Source organism: Oreochromis niloticus, linkage group LG13 (genome assembly GCF_001858045.2).
Source record: "Oreochromis niloticus isolate F11D_XX linkage group LG13, O_niloticus_UMD_NMBU, whole genome shotgun sequence".
NCBI lineage: Eukaryota > Metazoa > Chordata > Actinopteri > Cichliformes > Cichlidae > Oreochromis > Oreochromis niloticus.
Window position 1 is genome coordinate 12,157,898 of NC_031978.2, and position 15,127 is coordinate 12,173,024.

General features: G+C 38.5%; 1 protein-coding gene across 1 annotated transcript in view; it reads left to right on the forward strand.

The window, feature by feature from the left end:
- Positions 1–2,782: 2,782 nt before the first annotated feature.
- Positions 2,783–15,127, forward strand: part of LOC100711526 (serine protease HTRA1A) — a 30,541-nt gene continuing 18,196 nt past the window's right edge. Inside the window, exons 1-2 of the mRNA XM_005474300.3 lie at positions 2,783–3,428; positions 15,005–15,104. Of these exons, the coding sequence (XP_005474357.1) occupies positions 2,969–3,428; positions 15,005–15,104 (560 nt within the window). The 5' untranslated portion in view covers positions 2,783–2,968. The remainder of the gene's footprint in view (positions 3,429–15,004; positions 15,105–15,127) is intronic.

Genomic DNA, 15,127 nt, shown 5'->3' on the forward strand with positions numbered 1-15,127 from the left:
CTCATGTTTCAGTATTGTGCTTATCTTTATCCAGGAGAGGATGATGAGTCTGTGGTGGAATATAAGAGGTTTACAAAGTCTGCAAAGAGAGAAACTTTTGGCAGCATCCACAGTTTGATTTGAGTCTTTGATGTGATTGCAGAGAGTTTCCTCTGCCCTCTTGTGGTGAGAGAAAAATCTTCACTTTGTCATTGAAAACATCCCTGTGCTCTATAAACCACCAGTTATGTTTTCATCACGGATGACTGCAAAGGTTTCGGTTGATGGAGTGCAAAACACCACACACGAGAAGCATGAAACAGATGTTTCAGCACAGACCAAGCCAAGAATCATAACAAGAATCATGTAAGAAACATGCAAAAAGCCACATTAACAAAAGAGGGTGTGTCTGTGAGCCCTGCTTCCCCTAATCCCATGTTTACTGAAATATTAGCCCCAACCAGAACTAGCCATCAAAATAATTACAATAAATAAGAAACTGACAATTTTTGGATCCTTGAATAAAACATCAACTCCACACTCCATTTGAAAGCCCTGCATTAATAATTTATATAATAAAATATAAATAAAGTATCATAATTTTTGCAAACATAATTCAACTTTATTTTGTTATAATTCTATAAAATGTGTTTGCCGTTATATCTGACTAAGGTGTGCCTTTCCTATTTGCTATATCATGCACAATTTCAAATTCAACTTTAACTTCTTACTCACAGCTTGATGATAAAACCTAATCTAGACTACAGCTGAGTGAAAAGAGGCAATCGTCTTCATCGAGGAGCAAAAGTATGAATGGAAACGGTGTACAAGTAAGCCAACTTGACACTGTAGAACAGTCGGTGTACACGGAGCAGGCATTTCCACTCCAACGTTGATGATTAAGCGTATGTATGAGTATCGTTTGTCATCTCTTAATGAGGTGCTCCTTACGTATTCAGCCTTGAGCTTGATATGGCATGTGTGGACTGAATATTTAAAGCCTCTTTAATCAGCTGGATAATGAGTCATGGCATATTCAGGGGGGTTTCGTCTCTATGTGTGTAGTTAATTGTGAATGCTGCATGTGTGGACATTTTACGGTACATATGGATGGTGTCATTGGGTCGTTGAAAGAAGCAAAATAATTTATAATTAGCTGGTGTCTTTAAGTATGAGCTTGGATGTACAGCTCTTTGATATTCCATATATACCATAGCTCCTATGCTCATTGGAGGATGCCAGACTTTGGTGTGGCTTCAGATGTGGAAGTACAGCTCCATTTTGGTCCTTCAATGGCCTCACTCACAGCCTGGACAAACTTGGGAGGCGAGATCACACAGACCTCAGTGGCGTCCATCATTGGCTACGTTCACTGTCCTCAGCTGGAGGATGGGTGTTCCTTATAGATGAGGTTGCTTTCATCTGCAAGTTTTCCCACTGTTTCTCGCCTACGTAGTGCCACATAATGGAGCTGATGATGTTGCGTGGGTTTCGGCCGTTTTTGCATCAGCCAACAATGTGTGTTGTCTTGGATCGAAATTAAAGAGCGTTCAGCTTCAGCTCTGTTTTTTTTTTTTTTTCCTGCGAAAAAAAAAATGAATGAGCCCTGTCATTTAACTCTTAACATCAGCTCTGGGTTACAGTCTACAATGTATACTCTAATTGTTTCCTGTGCTATACAAGAGAGTCCAGTCTGTTTCTGTAATGCTCTCTTCTAATTGGCCCAAAGATACAAGAGACTTGGGTTTCCTGAGCCCCTGCACACCACAGGGTCCCAAGCAGGGGCACAGAGAAATATTCTGCTGTATTCGTCGACCACATTTAAACCAAGAGGCATATAAAAAAGAGAAAATAAAGCCTGTCTTAACACAGTCTATCACACTGTGTTGAGGTATTTTATGAGGCTGATTTATAGAGTTTACTGGACTTGTACAGCTCACCACAGACATCTTAATCTAACAGAGGTTTGCTGTTTGCCAAAATTAAAATGTGCTACTCTGATGCTGGAAATGTGTCAAGAGTTGATGTTTACAAATATTTTGAGTGATTAGTTGTACAAAACGATATTGATTGCTCTTGAATTGAGTGCATTCTTTATTTGGATACCTGTACTAGACTTGTTTATGCCCCTACTTTGCTGGGTGCTTATAACCCTGCATCATGATAAACAGGCCTGGATAAGTTATGTCCTCATGCAGTCTTCCAACTGGAGCAAAGTTGGCTGTTTATTAAGTGTACATGAACGCATAAAACCCACAATCCACGCAATTATTGTTCCACCACTGATTTTTCTAATTAGCCATGAGGCTTGTGCGGGTGCCAGGACTGACTCACAAGGAAGCAATAAAACAGGAAAATAAATAAATAACTACACCATAAGGAAATAGTCACGCTGGATGTGTGGAAGACTGTATAGCGTAAAACATCTGGGCTACATGCATCCTTATTCTGCTATTACTCATTTCTTGTACTAGTGTTTGTTTGCAAGTCAGAATCCATCAGTCATCGTAAGGAAACACTGGTGGACTAAAATATTCTCGATATTCTCAATATTCTTGCTTGTTTTGAAGCTGACCTTGATATTTTAAGTTTTGTAATAGGCTGAAATAAAACTATATTTAAAATCACTTCCTCCCACCAGTCATGGCAGTTTTCTGCTCTTTCCTCTGATTATTTATCTTCACACTTTTGGAGACATATCAGTAATTGAACTCTTCCATTCAGTACGTCACGTAAAGCCACCAATCACCCTGCTTGTTGTTATTATCTAGAAAGTGAGTTGCACGTCTGATGCGGTGCCAGCAAAAACGTAAAATCGCGTAATTGGTTACGCAGTGGAGTTTCTGTTAAATGCCTCTCCAGCTGGGAAGACTCCCCCCTCAGCACTGAGTTCTGTCATCCCATAACACTGCTAGCACAGAGCGAACTTTTGGAACTCTTTAAAACTTTCTGGTGACTTTTTAGGGGAGCTTCTTTTTCAGTCTGAAACATGTTTTGGTTGCTGTTGTGCGTAATCGCATTCTTTGCAACCGTGCCGGCGGATGCGCAAATCTCCAGCCGGTATGTTGTCGGATGTCCTCCCCGGTGTGATAAGTCGATGTGTCCTCGGCTACCAGCGGACTGTCCGACAGGACAAACCCTCGACGCCTGCCACTGCTGCCCGGTGTGCGCCTCCGGTGAAGGCGAAGCCTGCGGCGGCAGTGGGAAACTCGGCGACCCGGTGTGCGGAGAGGAGCTGGAGTGCTCGGTCTCCGGCGGGATTGCATACACTGTGACGGTGAGGAGGAGAAGCAAGAGTGGGATTTGCGTGTGCAAAACCACCGAAGCGGTTTGTGGAAGCGATGGGGTGTCCTACCGGAATATCTGCGAGCTGAAGAGGGTCAGCCGACGGGCGCAGAAATTGCAACAGCCACCTGTTCTTTTCATTCAGCGGGGAGCCTGCGGGAAAGGTAGAACTCAAACTGTTTTGATCAAGACACCCTTAACCCAAAATACACTGAGATATTGATAATAAATGGGAGGGAGTAGATTCGACGTTTAAAGTTAATTGATTACAGTAGTAGTGTCAAGAATCACGAATAGGCTACTCTCTTTTGAGCGTTGTGGGCCAAAAACATTAGTTTTGCAGCTGAAATCAATCGTTGCACATTTTCTGTAATATGGTGTCATTTTTTGGCCGTTTTACCTTCATTATTTACAACTTGCTCTTGAACGTGACCCCACCATTACTCACTGGGCATTTATTGTCTCAAGGTCGCACAGATGTTGTAGCTCAGCGTTGCATTCAGTGGCACACAATCCCCATGTGTCTGGAACCACAAAAGCAGCCATTCAAGTGGGTTTCCCCCTTGATCCTGCATTACAATTAGACTTGATCAGAGAGGGCTTTTCTTTTGTTTTGTTTTCTTTTTCCCCCCATGGCTGAATGAAGCCACGAGTTATGCCCCGTTGTAAAGCTTGATGTGAACCTTAGGATTACTCTGGCATGCATGACCAGCAGTCACATGACTATAATCTGGTTGATTCCTTTATGCCATGTGGTCTTTGCCTGAAAAATGTGCATTAGCTGAATAGAATGGAATGTCAAAGCCTGATATGTGTGATATAAACTGTTATTAAATATAACTGGAGATATATTTATAATGATATATGTAAGTGTTTTAGTATGGACCTGCATTTTGTCATAGTGTCATGTGACAGGTATTTCTTCCTAATCAGTGAAGCTCACTTATAATGGGACTTCAGTCTTCACATCTGCTGCTCTGTGAAACAGTACAGCCTAAATGAGAATGCACATTCTGTACAGAATGAATCAATGAGTCATATATCATCATTAGTAGTGTAATTGTTTACAACCTATGCATGACATAAAACATCCAGGAATGAAAAAACAATCACTAGTGATGCTGCAGGTGGTAAAAACATTGTGTCCTTTATGAGTTTTACTGTTACTGTGTACGTACTTTTTTTTTTTTTTTTCAAATTTGGCAACATATGTGCACTTAAAGACACTTGAATGACAAGGTTCAACACCTGTTGAATCAAAGATCTATAACTTACCTCAAGAAACTTAACTGAATTCCCCCTGTCACAGCCCCCCCACCCCAGCTTCTTCCTCTCTTCTCTTTTTGACTGTGGAAGTGTCTTTCACTCCTGGTCTGTGTTGTCACTCATAAATCACACTTAACAGTCACACGAAGGAATTCCTGGCACTGATTCAAAGCCAAAATTCCACCTCTGTTGAAGACTGTTTAAAACAGGCGGGAGGCATTGAGGAAAACACAAAATTAGCAACCCATATTTTCGGGAAAGTTTTACATGTACATCAAAAACCATGTGGGCACAGTGGAAGGGCAGACTGCATCGCCACATTTGTTTGTCAGTCATGTAAGCAGCTTAAATGGTTAAGTCATTCCCGAGCAGCTAACCATGTCTGAAACTGAGCAAGACTGTGGTGAGTGCTATTGATTTTCCAAGACACCCTGTGAGAATTTCCAAAGCTGGAAGTTGCATTTCATTTCGTGCATTAGATGTGTCCCTGTCCAGGCTGGTGCTGACTAAGAGTCTGTAGCATATATTTAAAAAAAATGTCAACTTTAACATAAATTGTGAACAGGTCTGTTGACTCAGAATGTCAAGAGCTGACACTGAAAAGAAACTTAAACCCCTCTGAGTGCCTTGAAATACACCGCAACCTGGCCTCATGTTAAGAAAAACTGTGTGAGTTTAGTTGCATGATGTCATTTTGTGTCTGGACAGTAAAGGCGTAGCTCATTTTGGGGGAAAAAAAGAAAAAAACTAGGCCAAAATTTGACCGTGACCTTGGTGTCATAGTTGTTAAAAATGATCTAATTATTTTTTTTAAAAGTGCAGTTTAAAAGCATTAATGTGACACAGACTGACAGGAAAAGTGCTGAAGAGTATTGGAGATCAGAACTGAATCACTTGGTGCCTCTCAAACTGTGACGAGGGGTTGCATGAAGGTGTGAACGTGAAGATGAGGCTGACAATACTTTCTTACAATCTGTTTAGACTTTTATCCAGTTGAAAACCCGACACAGTTTGCGCTGCTCTTTAATTTTCAGTTCAGTTCAGTTCAGTTCATTTTTATTTCAAACATTTCAAACATGTGCCTTCACAATCATTACAAAATATCATTTCATTATTTGTTTGAAAAGGAGTAGGCAGAAGTATTTACTTATTTGTCCCTACCCCCTCAAGTTTTACCTCTCATTCATTTAATTTTCTTTTAGTCTTAAATTGAACACACAACATATGAAACAAAAGTAAAAAAAAAGCAAAACAACATAAAACGTAAATAAATCAAAAACAAGAAATAAGCAAGCCCCACCACAGTATAGTTTCTTTCATATGAAAAATACAGAATGAGTATATTTGCAGATACACAAGTTATGGAAAAACAAACAAACCAAAAAAACAAACAAAAAAAACCCCCAAAAAAACCACAACACCATTACCAGCAACATTACCGTCCTGGGTTAACCCCGTTTTCTTCATTCTTATAGTTATTTAAAATTAGGTTTTTATATTTTATTTTAAACTGATTTATGTTTTTACTTTCTTTTATTTCTTCTGTTAGACTGTTCCATAATTTAACTCCTGCAATTGAGATAGACATAGTTCTTAAAGTTGTTCTAGCACTTTGTATTTTTAAATTCCATTTCCCTCTTAAGTTATACCCACCTTCTCTTTCTATGAACAATTTACAGATTTCTTTTGGAAGCAATTTATTTCTTACTTTATACATTATTTGCGCTGTTTTAAGCTTCACCAAGTCTTGGAATTTAATAGTTTTCATTTTGACAAAGAGTGCATTTGTATGGTCCCTGTACCCCACGTTATTTATTAATCTAATGGCCCTTTTCTGTATTATAGTTATTGTTTGTGTGTTACTTTTGTATGTGTTTCCCCAGACCTCTACACAGTAGCTCATATATGGCAGTAGTAAAGCACAGTATAAAATGTGCAGTGCTTTCTGATCCAACATATGCTTTGCTTTCCCCAGGACGGCAATGCCCCGTGCCAATTTCCCCCGAACATAAGTAATGTGTGGCTTCCAACAGAGCTTGTGGTCAATGATCACACCAAGAAATTTTATTTCATTTACCCTTTCTAAATATACATTGTCAACACATATCTCTATTTTGATGTTTTTCTTTTGGTTTCCAAAAAACATAAATTTGGTTTTATCTAGATTCAATGATAATTTATTTATATCAAACCACTTCTTTAATATTGTTAATTCCTGTGTGATCATCTCCAAAACCTGTGGCAATTCCACACCTGAACACATTATATTTGTGTCATCTGCAAATATTACAAACTTTAAAATCTGCGATACTCTGCAGATATCATTTAAGTACATAATAAACATTTTTGGACCCAGTACTGAACCTTGGGGTACTCCACAAGCTATATCCATCAAATTAGATTTATATTCATTTATTTGTACATATTGTTGCCTATTCCCTACATAGCTTTTTAACCATTCCAAAACCACTCCCCTAAACCCGTACCTTTCCAGTTTTTTTAATAGAATTTCATGATTAACAGTATCAAACGCCTTCTTTAGATCTAAGAAAACGCTGAGCGCAAACCTCTTATTATCCATACATTCCGTTATCTTTTCCATTAAATCTATCAATGCCAAAGCTGTTGATCTGTTGCTTCTGAACCCATACTGACTATCTGTCAGTAATTCATATTTTTCCACAAAACTGTCAAATCTTTTTATGAAAAGTTTTTCCAGTATCTTAGAGAACTGGGAGAGTATTGACACTGGTCTATAGTTTGTAAAATGATGCCTTTCACCGGTTTTGTAAATGGGAATAACTTTAGCAACTTTCATTTTTTGTGGAAAAACCCCTTTTTGAAACGACAAGTTGAATATATGTTTTAATGGTTTTACAATACCATCAATAACTGTCTTTACTGTTACCATATCAATATCATTCCAATCTGTACTGGTTTTGTTCTTAAGTCCTCTAACTATGTCATAAATTTCTTTCTCTTCCACTGCTCTTAAAAACATTGAGCTTCTATTCCTTTCAATATTTTCACCAGTGTCCCTTTCTATTCCATCAACCTTTATTTCTTCTGCCAGTTTTGGCCCTATGTTTACGAAGAATTTATTAAAGCCATTTACTATCTCTTCCATGTTATTAATACTTCTTGTCCCTTCTATAAAGTACCCAGGGTAATCGTTATTCCTTGATTCATTCTTGATTATACTGTTTAATACATTCCATATATCTCTTGTGTTATCTTTATTGTGTTCTAACCTTTTAATGTAATACTCTCTTTTACAGGATCTCATTATATTAGTTAATTTATTTTTGTAAGTTTTATACTTCCTTTCAGTTTCTATTGTTCTCTTTTTTATGAATTCTCGATATAGGGTATTCTTTTTTTTGCTGGCATTTTGTAGTCCTTTAGTCATCCATGGTCTTCCTGCATAGTTATGTTTCCTGTTGATTTCAATTACTGGGCAGTTTTTATCAAGTAATGTGTTAAATGTTCTTAAAAATCCTTCATAAGCTTTATTAACTTCTGTTTGTTCATATACAATATTCCAATCTTGCTTTAAAAGTTCATTTCTAAGACAGTTTAATGTCTTCTCTGTTCTTATTCTTAATTCAGAGCTGATGTTGCAGAATGTACTCTGTGACTCCAGCGAGTGACATCTGCTGAATACGCACATTCTTCGGCAACTTGTCTCAGCCACTCATGATATTAAAACATAATTTTTGGGCACATGCATGCGACTTTTGTTATTGTTGTTCTACTTGTCAGTGTCTGCTTTTGGTTCTGAATGTCTGCCTGTCTGCTTTTCTCATCTGTTCTTTTTCCTGTTTGATGTCTGTAATTCTCCTGCTTCCTTCATTCCTCTCTCTGCTAAACTATATTTGCTGCAGCCTCTTCCGTGCTCAGCCTCTTTTTAATGTCATCTAATACTGACTGCAACATGAAAACACATGTGTATGTCTGAATTGCCTAAATTGCACTAATTACAGAAATGTGATGCTTTTGCACCACACCAAATTACTGTACCTCCATTCTTGTCTATGGGCCATGATAAGTGTTATTAAACACTGTACTGAATATTGCATTGGTTCAATGTCCTTTAAAGGGTTAAAACCTGCTCTTGCAGTTGCTGTACTGATCGACATACATCATTTTTCTAACAATAAAATGTGACATGGTTTTGAATGGGTTCTCCATGCTGCTCTAACTGCCCTGTTACTAACTCAGTGTGTGTGTTTCTGGTTGTATTGTGTGCTTTCAACCTCAGATGGAGTTCACAATGGAAAAAATTAACTTCACTGGATTAAAATAGGGTAAATTGAATCAATATTGGGAATGGAAAAAATTGGGTTAATTATAATCACTCAGTGAGTCATTTGAAACAGCTGCCAGTGTGTCATTGTAGTATTATAAACAGCTCAAATGTATGCTTTCATAACTGGGAAAAAAGCCCCATCGAAACAAAATGATTCATGGTCTTAACACTGTAGCAAGCTAGCATTCATATGTACTGAATCACTGAAGAAGTACAGTGAGCCAAAATCAATGACCTACTGGAAGTAATTTTATAATAACATATGTACTAAGGCGCATGCTTGCCATGATTCTCCAGTCTCTGCTGTAGTAGTTACTTTTTAAGGCCAAAGAGGAACCATAGTATTTGCTTTTTTTTTAAAGCAATCAATACCATCCTTTGGCAACAACCCATTTGACGTACCCTTTTCTTCACTCATCCACACCTCATGTGCCTTACCTTACTGCTGTCCTGACTTTCTCTTCACCGATTGGTTCATTTAATCCTGTATTCCACCTGGCACACCTTATATACGGGCTATACACCCTTCCCGTCACTTTTCTCATGCCAATGTGAGAGTGAAAAGAGAAAGAGTTAATTTATTAAACATTTCTATCTTTAAGTTAATGATTTACTCTAAACTTAGTTTGTCTCTTTCAGAGCTTATATGAGTTTCCCCTTTGGTTAGTTAAATCGCCTTTGATCTAAAGGAAAACAAACCTAAAATGCCAGAGAATAACTGATGGCTGTGTTCTTTGCATTCTTACCGCATGTCCATGCTGATAACGATCCTTTCCTTTGACCCTCCTTCTTAACATATCTGAAAGATTTGCTAGTGCATTAGCTTAATTCTAGCTGGACTGAATCCACTTTGTTCACATCTATGTTTTTCCATTTCTTAAGGATTTTTCTTAGGAGAACACAAATTGTCTTTTAGTCTGCAGGAACCAATAAAACGAAGGGTCCTATGCATGGGAAATCTGAAGAAGATAAGACGCCCTGATCTGTAGCTTGTGTGTTGAGTGGGGAGGGGTAATGGATGTACGGGGTTGTGAGGTTAGGGGAGCTTTGAGTGTGTATGTTGGGAGGGGAGAGTACTTTTAAATTAGGTTCCTTTTAATAAATGTTGTTTTTGAATGGTTTTCCCCACATTTAATGCTTGAACTGATTCCAAAAAACTCTTTCAGACATCTGATTATTGTTAATAGATACTTAAATTTTATTAGGCTCTTTCATTAGCAGTTACAACACTTCTCAATATGTCTTGCATGTGGGTGAAATCTTAACTTCATCAGGTCACAGGAACTTAAAGCAGGTTTATTACTGTTTTTATGTCAGTATATCATTTAAATTGTGTCGTGAGAGTGTGTATACGCTTCTCTGTCAGGATAAGTTACTGCTTAGTAGGAATGCCATCCTCCCACATGAGAACAATTTTGTTTTTGGACTGCTTTAAAATCTAAACACCACATCCACTCTATATTACATGCAACTCACTTGACCCATCCCTACTTTAACCTTAAGTGCCATCTCCAAAATATCTGCTGAATAGCAGTGTAATGTCTGTGATACTGACAAGAGTGTTCATAAGTCTCAGTCTGCCATTGCCCTGAAACTCAAGTGATATTTTGTGGTGTGCTGCTAGTCATTAACATTTACAGTATTACTGTTTATCATATTATCATACTACTTTTATAGTCAGTAGTTATTTCTGCTAATGCTTTCCTATAAACTGAAGCAATTAGATTAAGTGTCTGACAGGGTGAGTCTGAGTAACAAGAGTGTGTACTTGCTATTACACCAAATATATCACTTCTTAATTTACCAAGTGTGAAATAGTCCACTTGCAGTTTACTTTCTATAAAGTTGTTTCTGCGTCTTTGGTGCACACAGATATACTCACCAGCCACTTTATTAGGTACACCTTGTTAGTACAAGCTTGGGCCTCATTTTGCTTTCAGAACTGCCTAAACTCTTTGTGGCACAGATTCAACAAGGTGTTGTAAACATTCTTCGGTTTTTGGCATCACATAGTTGCTGCATATTTGTGGGCTGCACATCAATAATGTTGCATCACATTGCAAAGGTGCTCTATTGGACTGAGATCTAGTGACTGTGGAGGCCATTTGAGTACAGTGAACTCATTGTCATGTTCAAGAAACCACTTTGAAGTGATTTGAGCTTTGTGACATGGCACATTATCCCGCCGGAAGCACCCAGAACAAAAATGGGTACACTGTGGTCATAAAGGGCTGGATATAGTCAGCAGTAATACTCAAATAGTGTGTGGCAATTAAACAATGCGCCCTTGGTACTGAGGGGGCCAAAGTGTGTCTAGAAAATATCCCCCACACCATTAAACCATCAGCCTGAACTACTGATAGAAAGCAGGGTAGATCCATGATTTCATGGAATTTACACCAAATTCTGACCACATGTTGAAATCACATGTCATCAGACCAGGGAACATTTTTTCCAATTTTCAGTGTCCAATTTTGAAGAGCCAGTTTGAACTGTAGCCTCAAGTTTCCTATTCTTAGCTGACAGGAGTGGAACCCGGTGTGGTCTTCTGCTGCTGTAGTCTGCTACGTCAAGGTTCAATGTGCTGTGCATTCAGAGATGCTCTTCTGCGCACTCTGTTTGTAGTGAGTGGCTATTTGAATTACTGTTGACTTCCTATCAGCCTAAAGTAGTCTGGCCATTCTCCTCTGAGCTTTGCCATAAACAAGACGTTTTTGTCCAGACAACTGGATTTTTTCTTTTTCTTTTTTTTCTAGCAAATGGTCCCAGCAGATTCTGCAGTTTCTGAAATAAACAGACCACTCCATTTGATGCCAATGACTATGCCACATACAAAGTCTCTTACCCCAGGTGTACCTAATGAAGTGGCAAGTGAGTCTGTATCTCTATATGATCAATTTGCATGAAAATTGCTTTCAGTCTATTATTGGTGATCCTGTTGAAATGTTTTAACCAGGTGTTTTTCATGGATATTATATGTGTTTATGTTGGTTTTGTTGCCTATGAGAAAAACACTATGTTACTTGGATTTCTAGTTCAATTTGCTTTTTTTGAACTAAAAAGCCTTGCCTTGTTTATTAGTGACCCACAGCTTACTTTTACATTAGCTTGTAAATGATTGCCTATAGGTAATCTCCATAAATTGTGAAATTGCATGCAAATTATACTCATTAAATTTGCATGCAGTTATTTTGAAACTGCATGCAGTTTCTGAGTCTATTATAATGTACTCTACGACTCCAGGCACAAACCCATTTTCAAAAGAAGTTGAGCACACCACTTCTCACACCATCAAAAGTATGTCCTCTTTTCTTTCCTTATAATGACTCTAATTAAATGTATAAATGTCACACACACACATAAGCTGTTTAGAAAATTACCTTGCAATCACAGATCCCATCTTACTATAGCAGCAGTTCAGTAGGTGGAGAGGTTTTTCGTGAGCAATACTTAGATGAGACAGTGATCAGAAGCCTTTAAATCCCACTTTCTCTCCACATATCAAGATGAATCAGTCACATTTTGGCATCTAGACAGCTTCTTTTCAGTTTCGCTCATAAGTCAACTTAATTTTCCAACAGTAAAGTCTTTCTAAGCTTCAGCTGTAAGATCAGTTAAGCAATGAAATAATCTATCTCACTATATAACTCAGGAGAAAATGGCTGATTCATGACATCCCGTCTCTAACAAATCACCACCACTAGGCCTATAAGTCTGCTATCATCACACAGGCATTGTAGTGGCAGCAGAGTGTTCCTGGTTTCCGCATGTGTGCAAGGAGGCCTCACTCATTATAACATGGCGAAGTGGAAGAGACTGGGAGCCTGTCTGTGCACTCCAGAAACAGCACAGATTCTGGACACTGGGCCCTGCTTTCTCTCACAGTAATCCTATCAGAGCTGACCACGAAACCCCCCGGGTTTGAAGCTAGCAGGGAGGAAATTACTCCAACATTTCCATCTTTTCTTCATACTATTGCAAGAAAGTTGTGTGGCATTTATAATGTTTAATACTTGATTTAAAGTTCAGGAAAATATATGTTGGGGTTGGGAAAGAAAAGTGGTTACATTTATTTATGAGCAACTTGGGTTTTTTTTTCTTCCACTGGCTTTTAGCTCTAAGAATAGCATTTGGTACACCATATGCCCAGAAATAATCATCAACTATTTGATGGATTATAGTAAAATTCTGCACAGGGAATCTTAATCGCCAGATGCCCAGAAACCTGCTAACTTTGGTGAGCCCCTCGTTTGTCCTTTCATTACATTATGAGGTGGGCATTTCAATTTTTTTTAGATATAGCTTGACAATTATTAGATGGACTGAAATGGATTTCAGTACATACATCTGTACTCAAAAACTCAAAAAATTTCTAGTAAAATTGTTGATTTGGAAAACATTCATGATGCTCAAAGGGTGTATCTAGAAGGAATTCTCACCCCAAAATGTACTTTATATGTTTACCTCCGTACTGTAGCACTGTTCATCCATCTAGACTGTTTTGGTGTCCAGTTCTGGACATACTGGTGCCTCACTTTAATGCGGTAGAAATAAATGATATTCCTCAACAACAGTGTCTCTTTTCAAAAAGCATGACCTTACTGCCGTTGTTAATATTTAATAACAAGAGCAAAAAATCCAAAAACCTTAATGCAAGTAAATTCATGTAGAACTGTTTTCTGTCTACATCCAGTGTAAAGGACTTTTAATTACATTACAGCTCAGCAGAGGGAAGGTGGGAGGAGCAATATTACCAGAATCACTACTACTGTGAGCTACTTGTCGCAGGTGTGCATGCATGCATCTTTCTGCGTTCATGATTCAGTTAAAAACATAACAGTTCCTAACCAAGTCACTGACCCACTTTTTCCTGACCTACCATTGTGAAGTGTCTGAAGAGCATTTTAGCTTTTAAAACTGGAAGTGCTGGAAAGGGTGGGTCCAACTTGGAAACCACATACTCATCAGGAAAGTGTTAATCCAAGTGAGAAGTAAGGTAATTTTCCTTATGACTTTTTCCAGCAGGGGTTGGTAATTAGTCGTCCCAAGGGGCCTGATGAGAAACTGTTGTGGACTGTAGTGAAGGGCCTCTCCGATACGTTAAACTCAGTTCTGCTCAATGTTAATTTTATGTCTTCATTAACTTTTCAGTGTTGTCCTCCACAAAAGTCCACCAAAAAGAGATCTGGTTTAAGTCACTTTTGAATTAGCATTATTTTTTTTCAGATACAGAACCGATCTGTATCCATCTTTTATCTTCAGTTTTCAATGAAGGTTGCTAGCTCACAGCTAACAAACTCCCGCTAAACAAATTCTGGTGCTTCACTGCAACCACGAAAACTTCAACCACACACAGAAGAATTTACTTCCTGCAGTTTGTCAAATGTTTGTGGACTGTACTTTTTAATGGTGTTCCATACAGCAGCATGATGCTCATTAAATGCTGGTGTTAGCTTAACTGCAACTCAAGTGTCTGTTTGTTGTTCCTTAACCCTTCAGTGCAATCACTGATATCCAGGGGATGATACTTGTGCAATTTCTGTCATCTAGGAGAAAGTAATGACTGAAAATTGTTCTTGTGAGACAAAATAGTTCAAAGTACGTGGCAAAATAACAGCTTATGGATGGAAGGATGAAAAGCAAAGAGGGAAAGGTTGGGGGCGTCTTGATTCATAGCCTTGCTTAAACTGTCATTTGGGTAGGATTTAATGAGCAGGTAAGTCAGTCAGCATTTCCTGACTTAGCCAAAGCTGGATGGGTGATTCAGTGACTTTGGCAGTCCCTTAACATGCAGTGTCACACTGTCTGTGTGTTATACTTGACAAAAGAGCTGTGGATGGTTTTAGAACTGCTCTGTTTTCACCCTTAACCATGGGGTAAGATAAGGGTAAATGTCAGTGTGAAGTGTTTATTTGTAAGGTTTATTACCAGACTCTGTAAATGAGTGAGTACATGTGTGTCAGACCTAGACCTAGACAGTCTCAACCGCAGATGAACTGTCATCTGTTCTTTTCCCAGATGTGTTATGATGAAGGGTAGTTTAATTTGTTGGTTCTCTATCCTCACACAGCTCTTACATCATGCAGTATTTCCAAGCATCTTTAGTTTGTTTTTACCAGGCTGACATCCTATTTGTGTATTTGTGTGTGCATGATGTATTTCCAGCTCAAGACAATCCAGACAGCCCGAGGCACAAGTACAACTTCATTGCCGACGTGGTGGAGAAAATTGCTCCGTCTGTGGTTCACATTGAACTTTACCGCAAGTATGAGCCGCGTACCTGTGTGT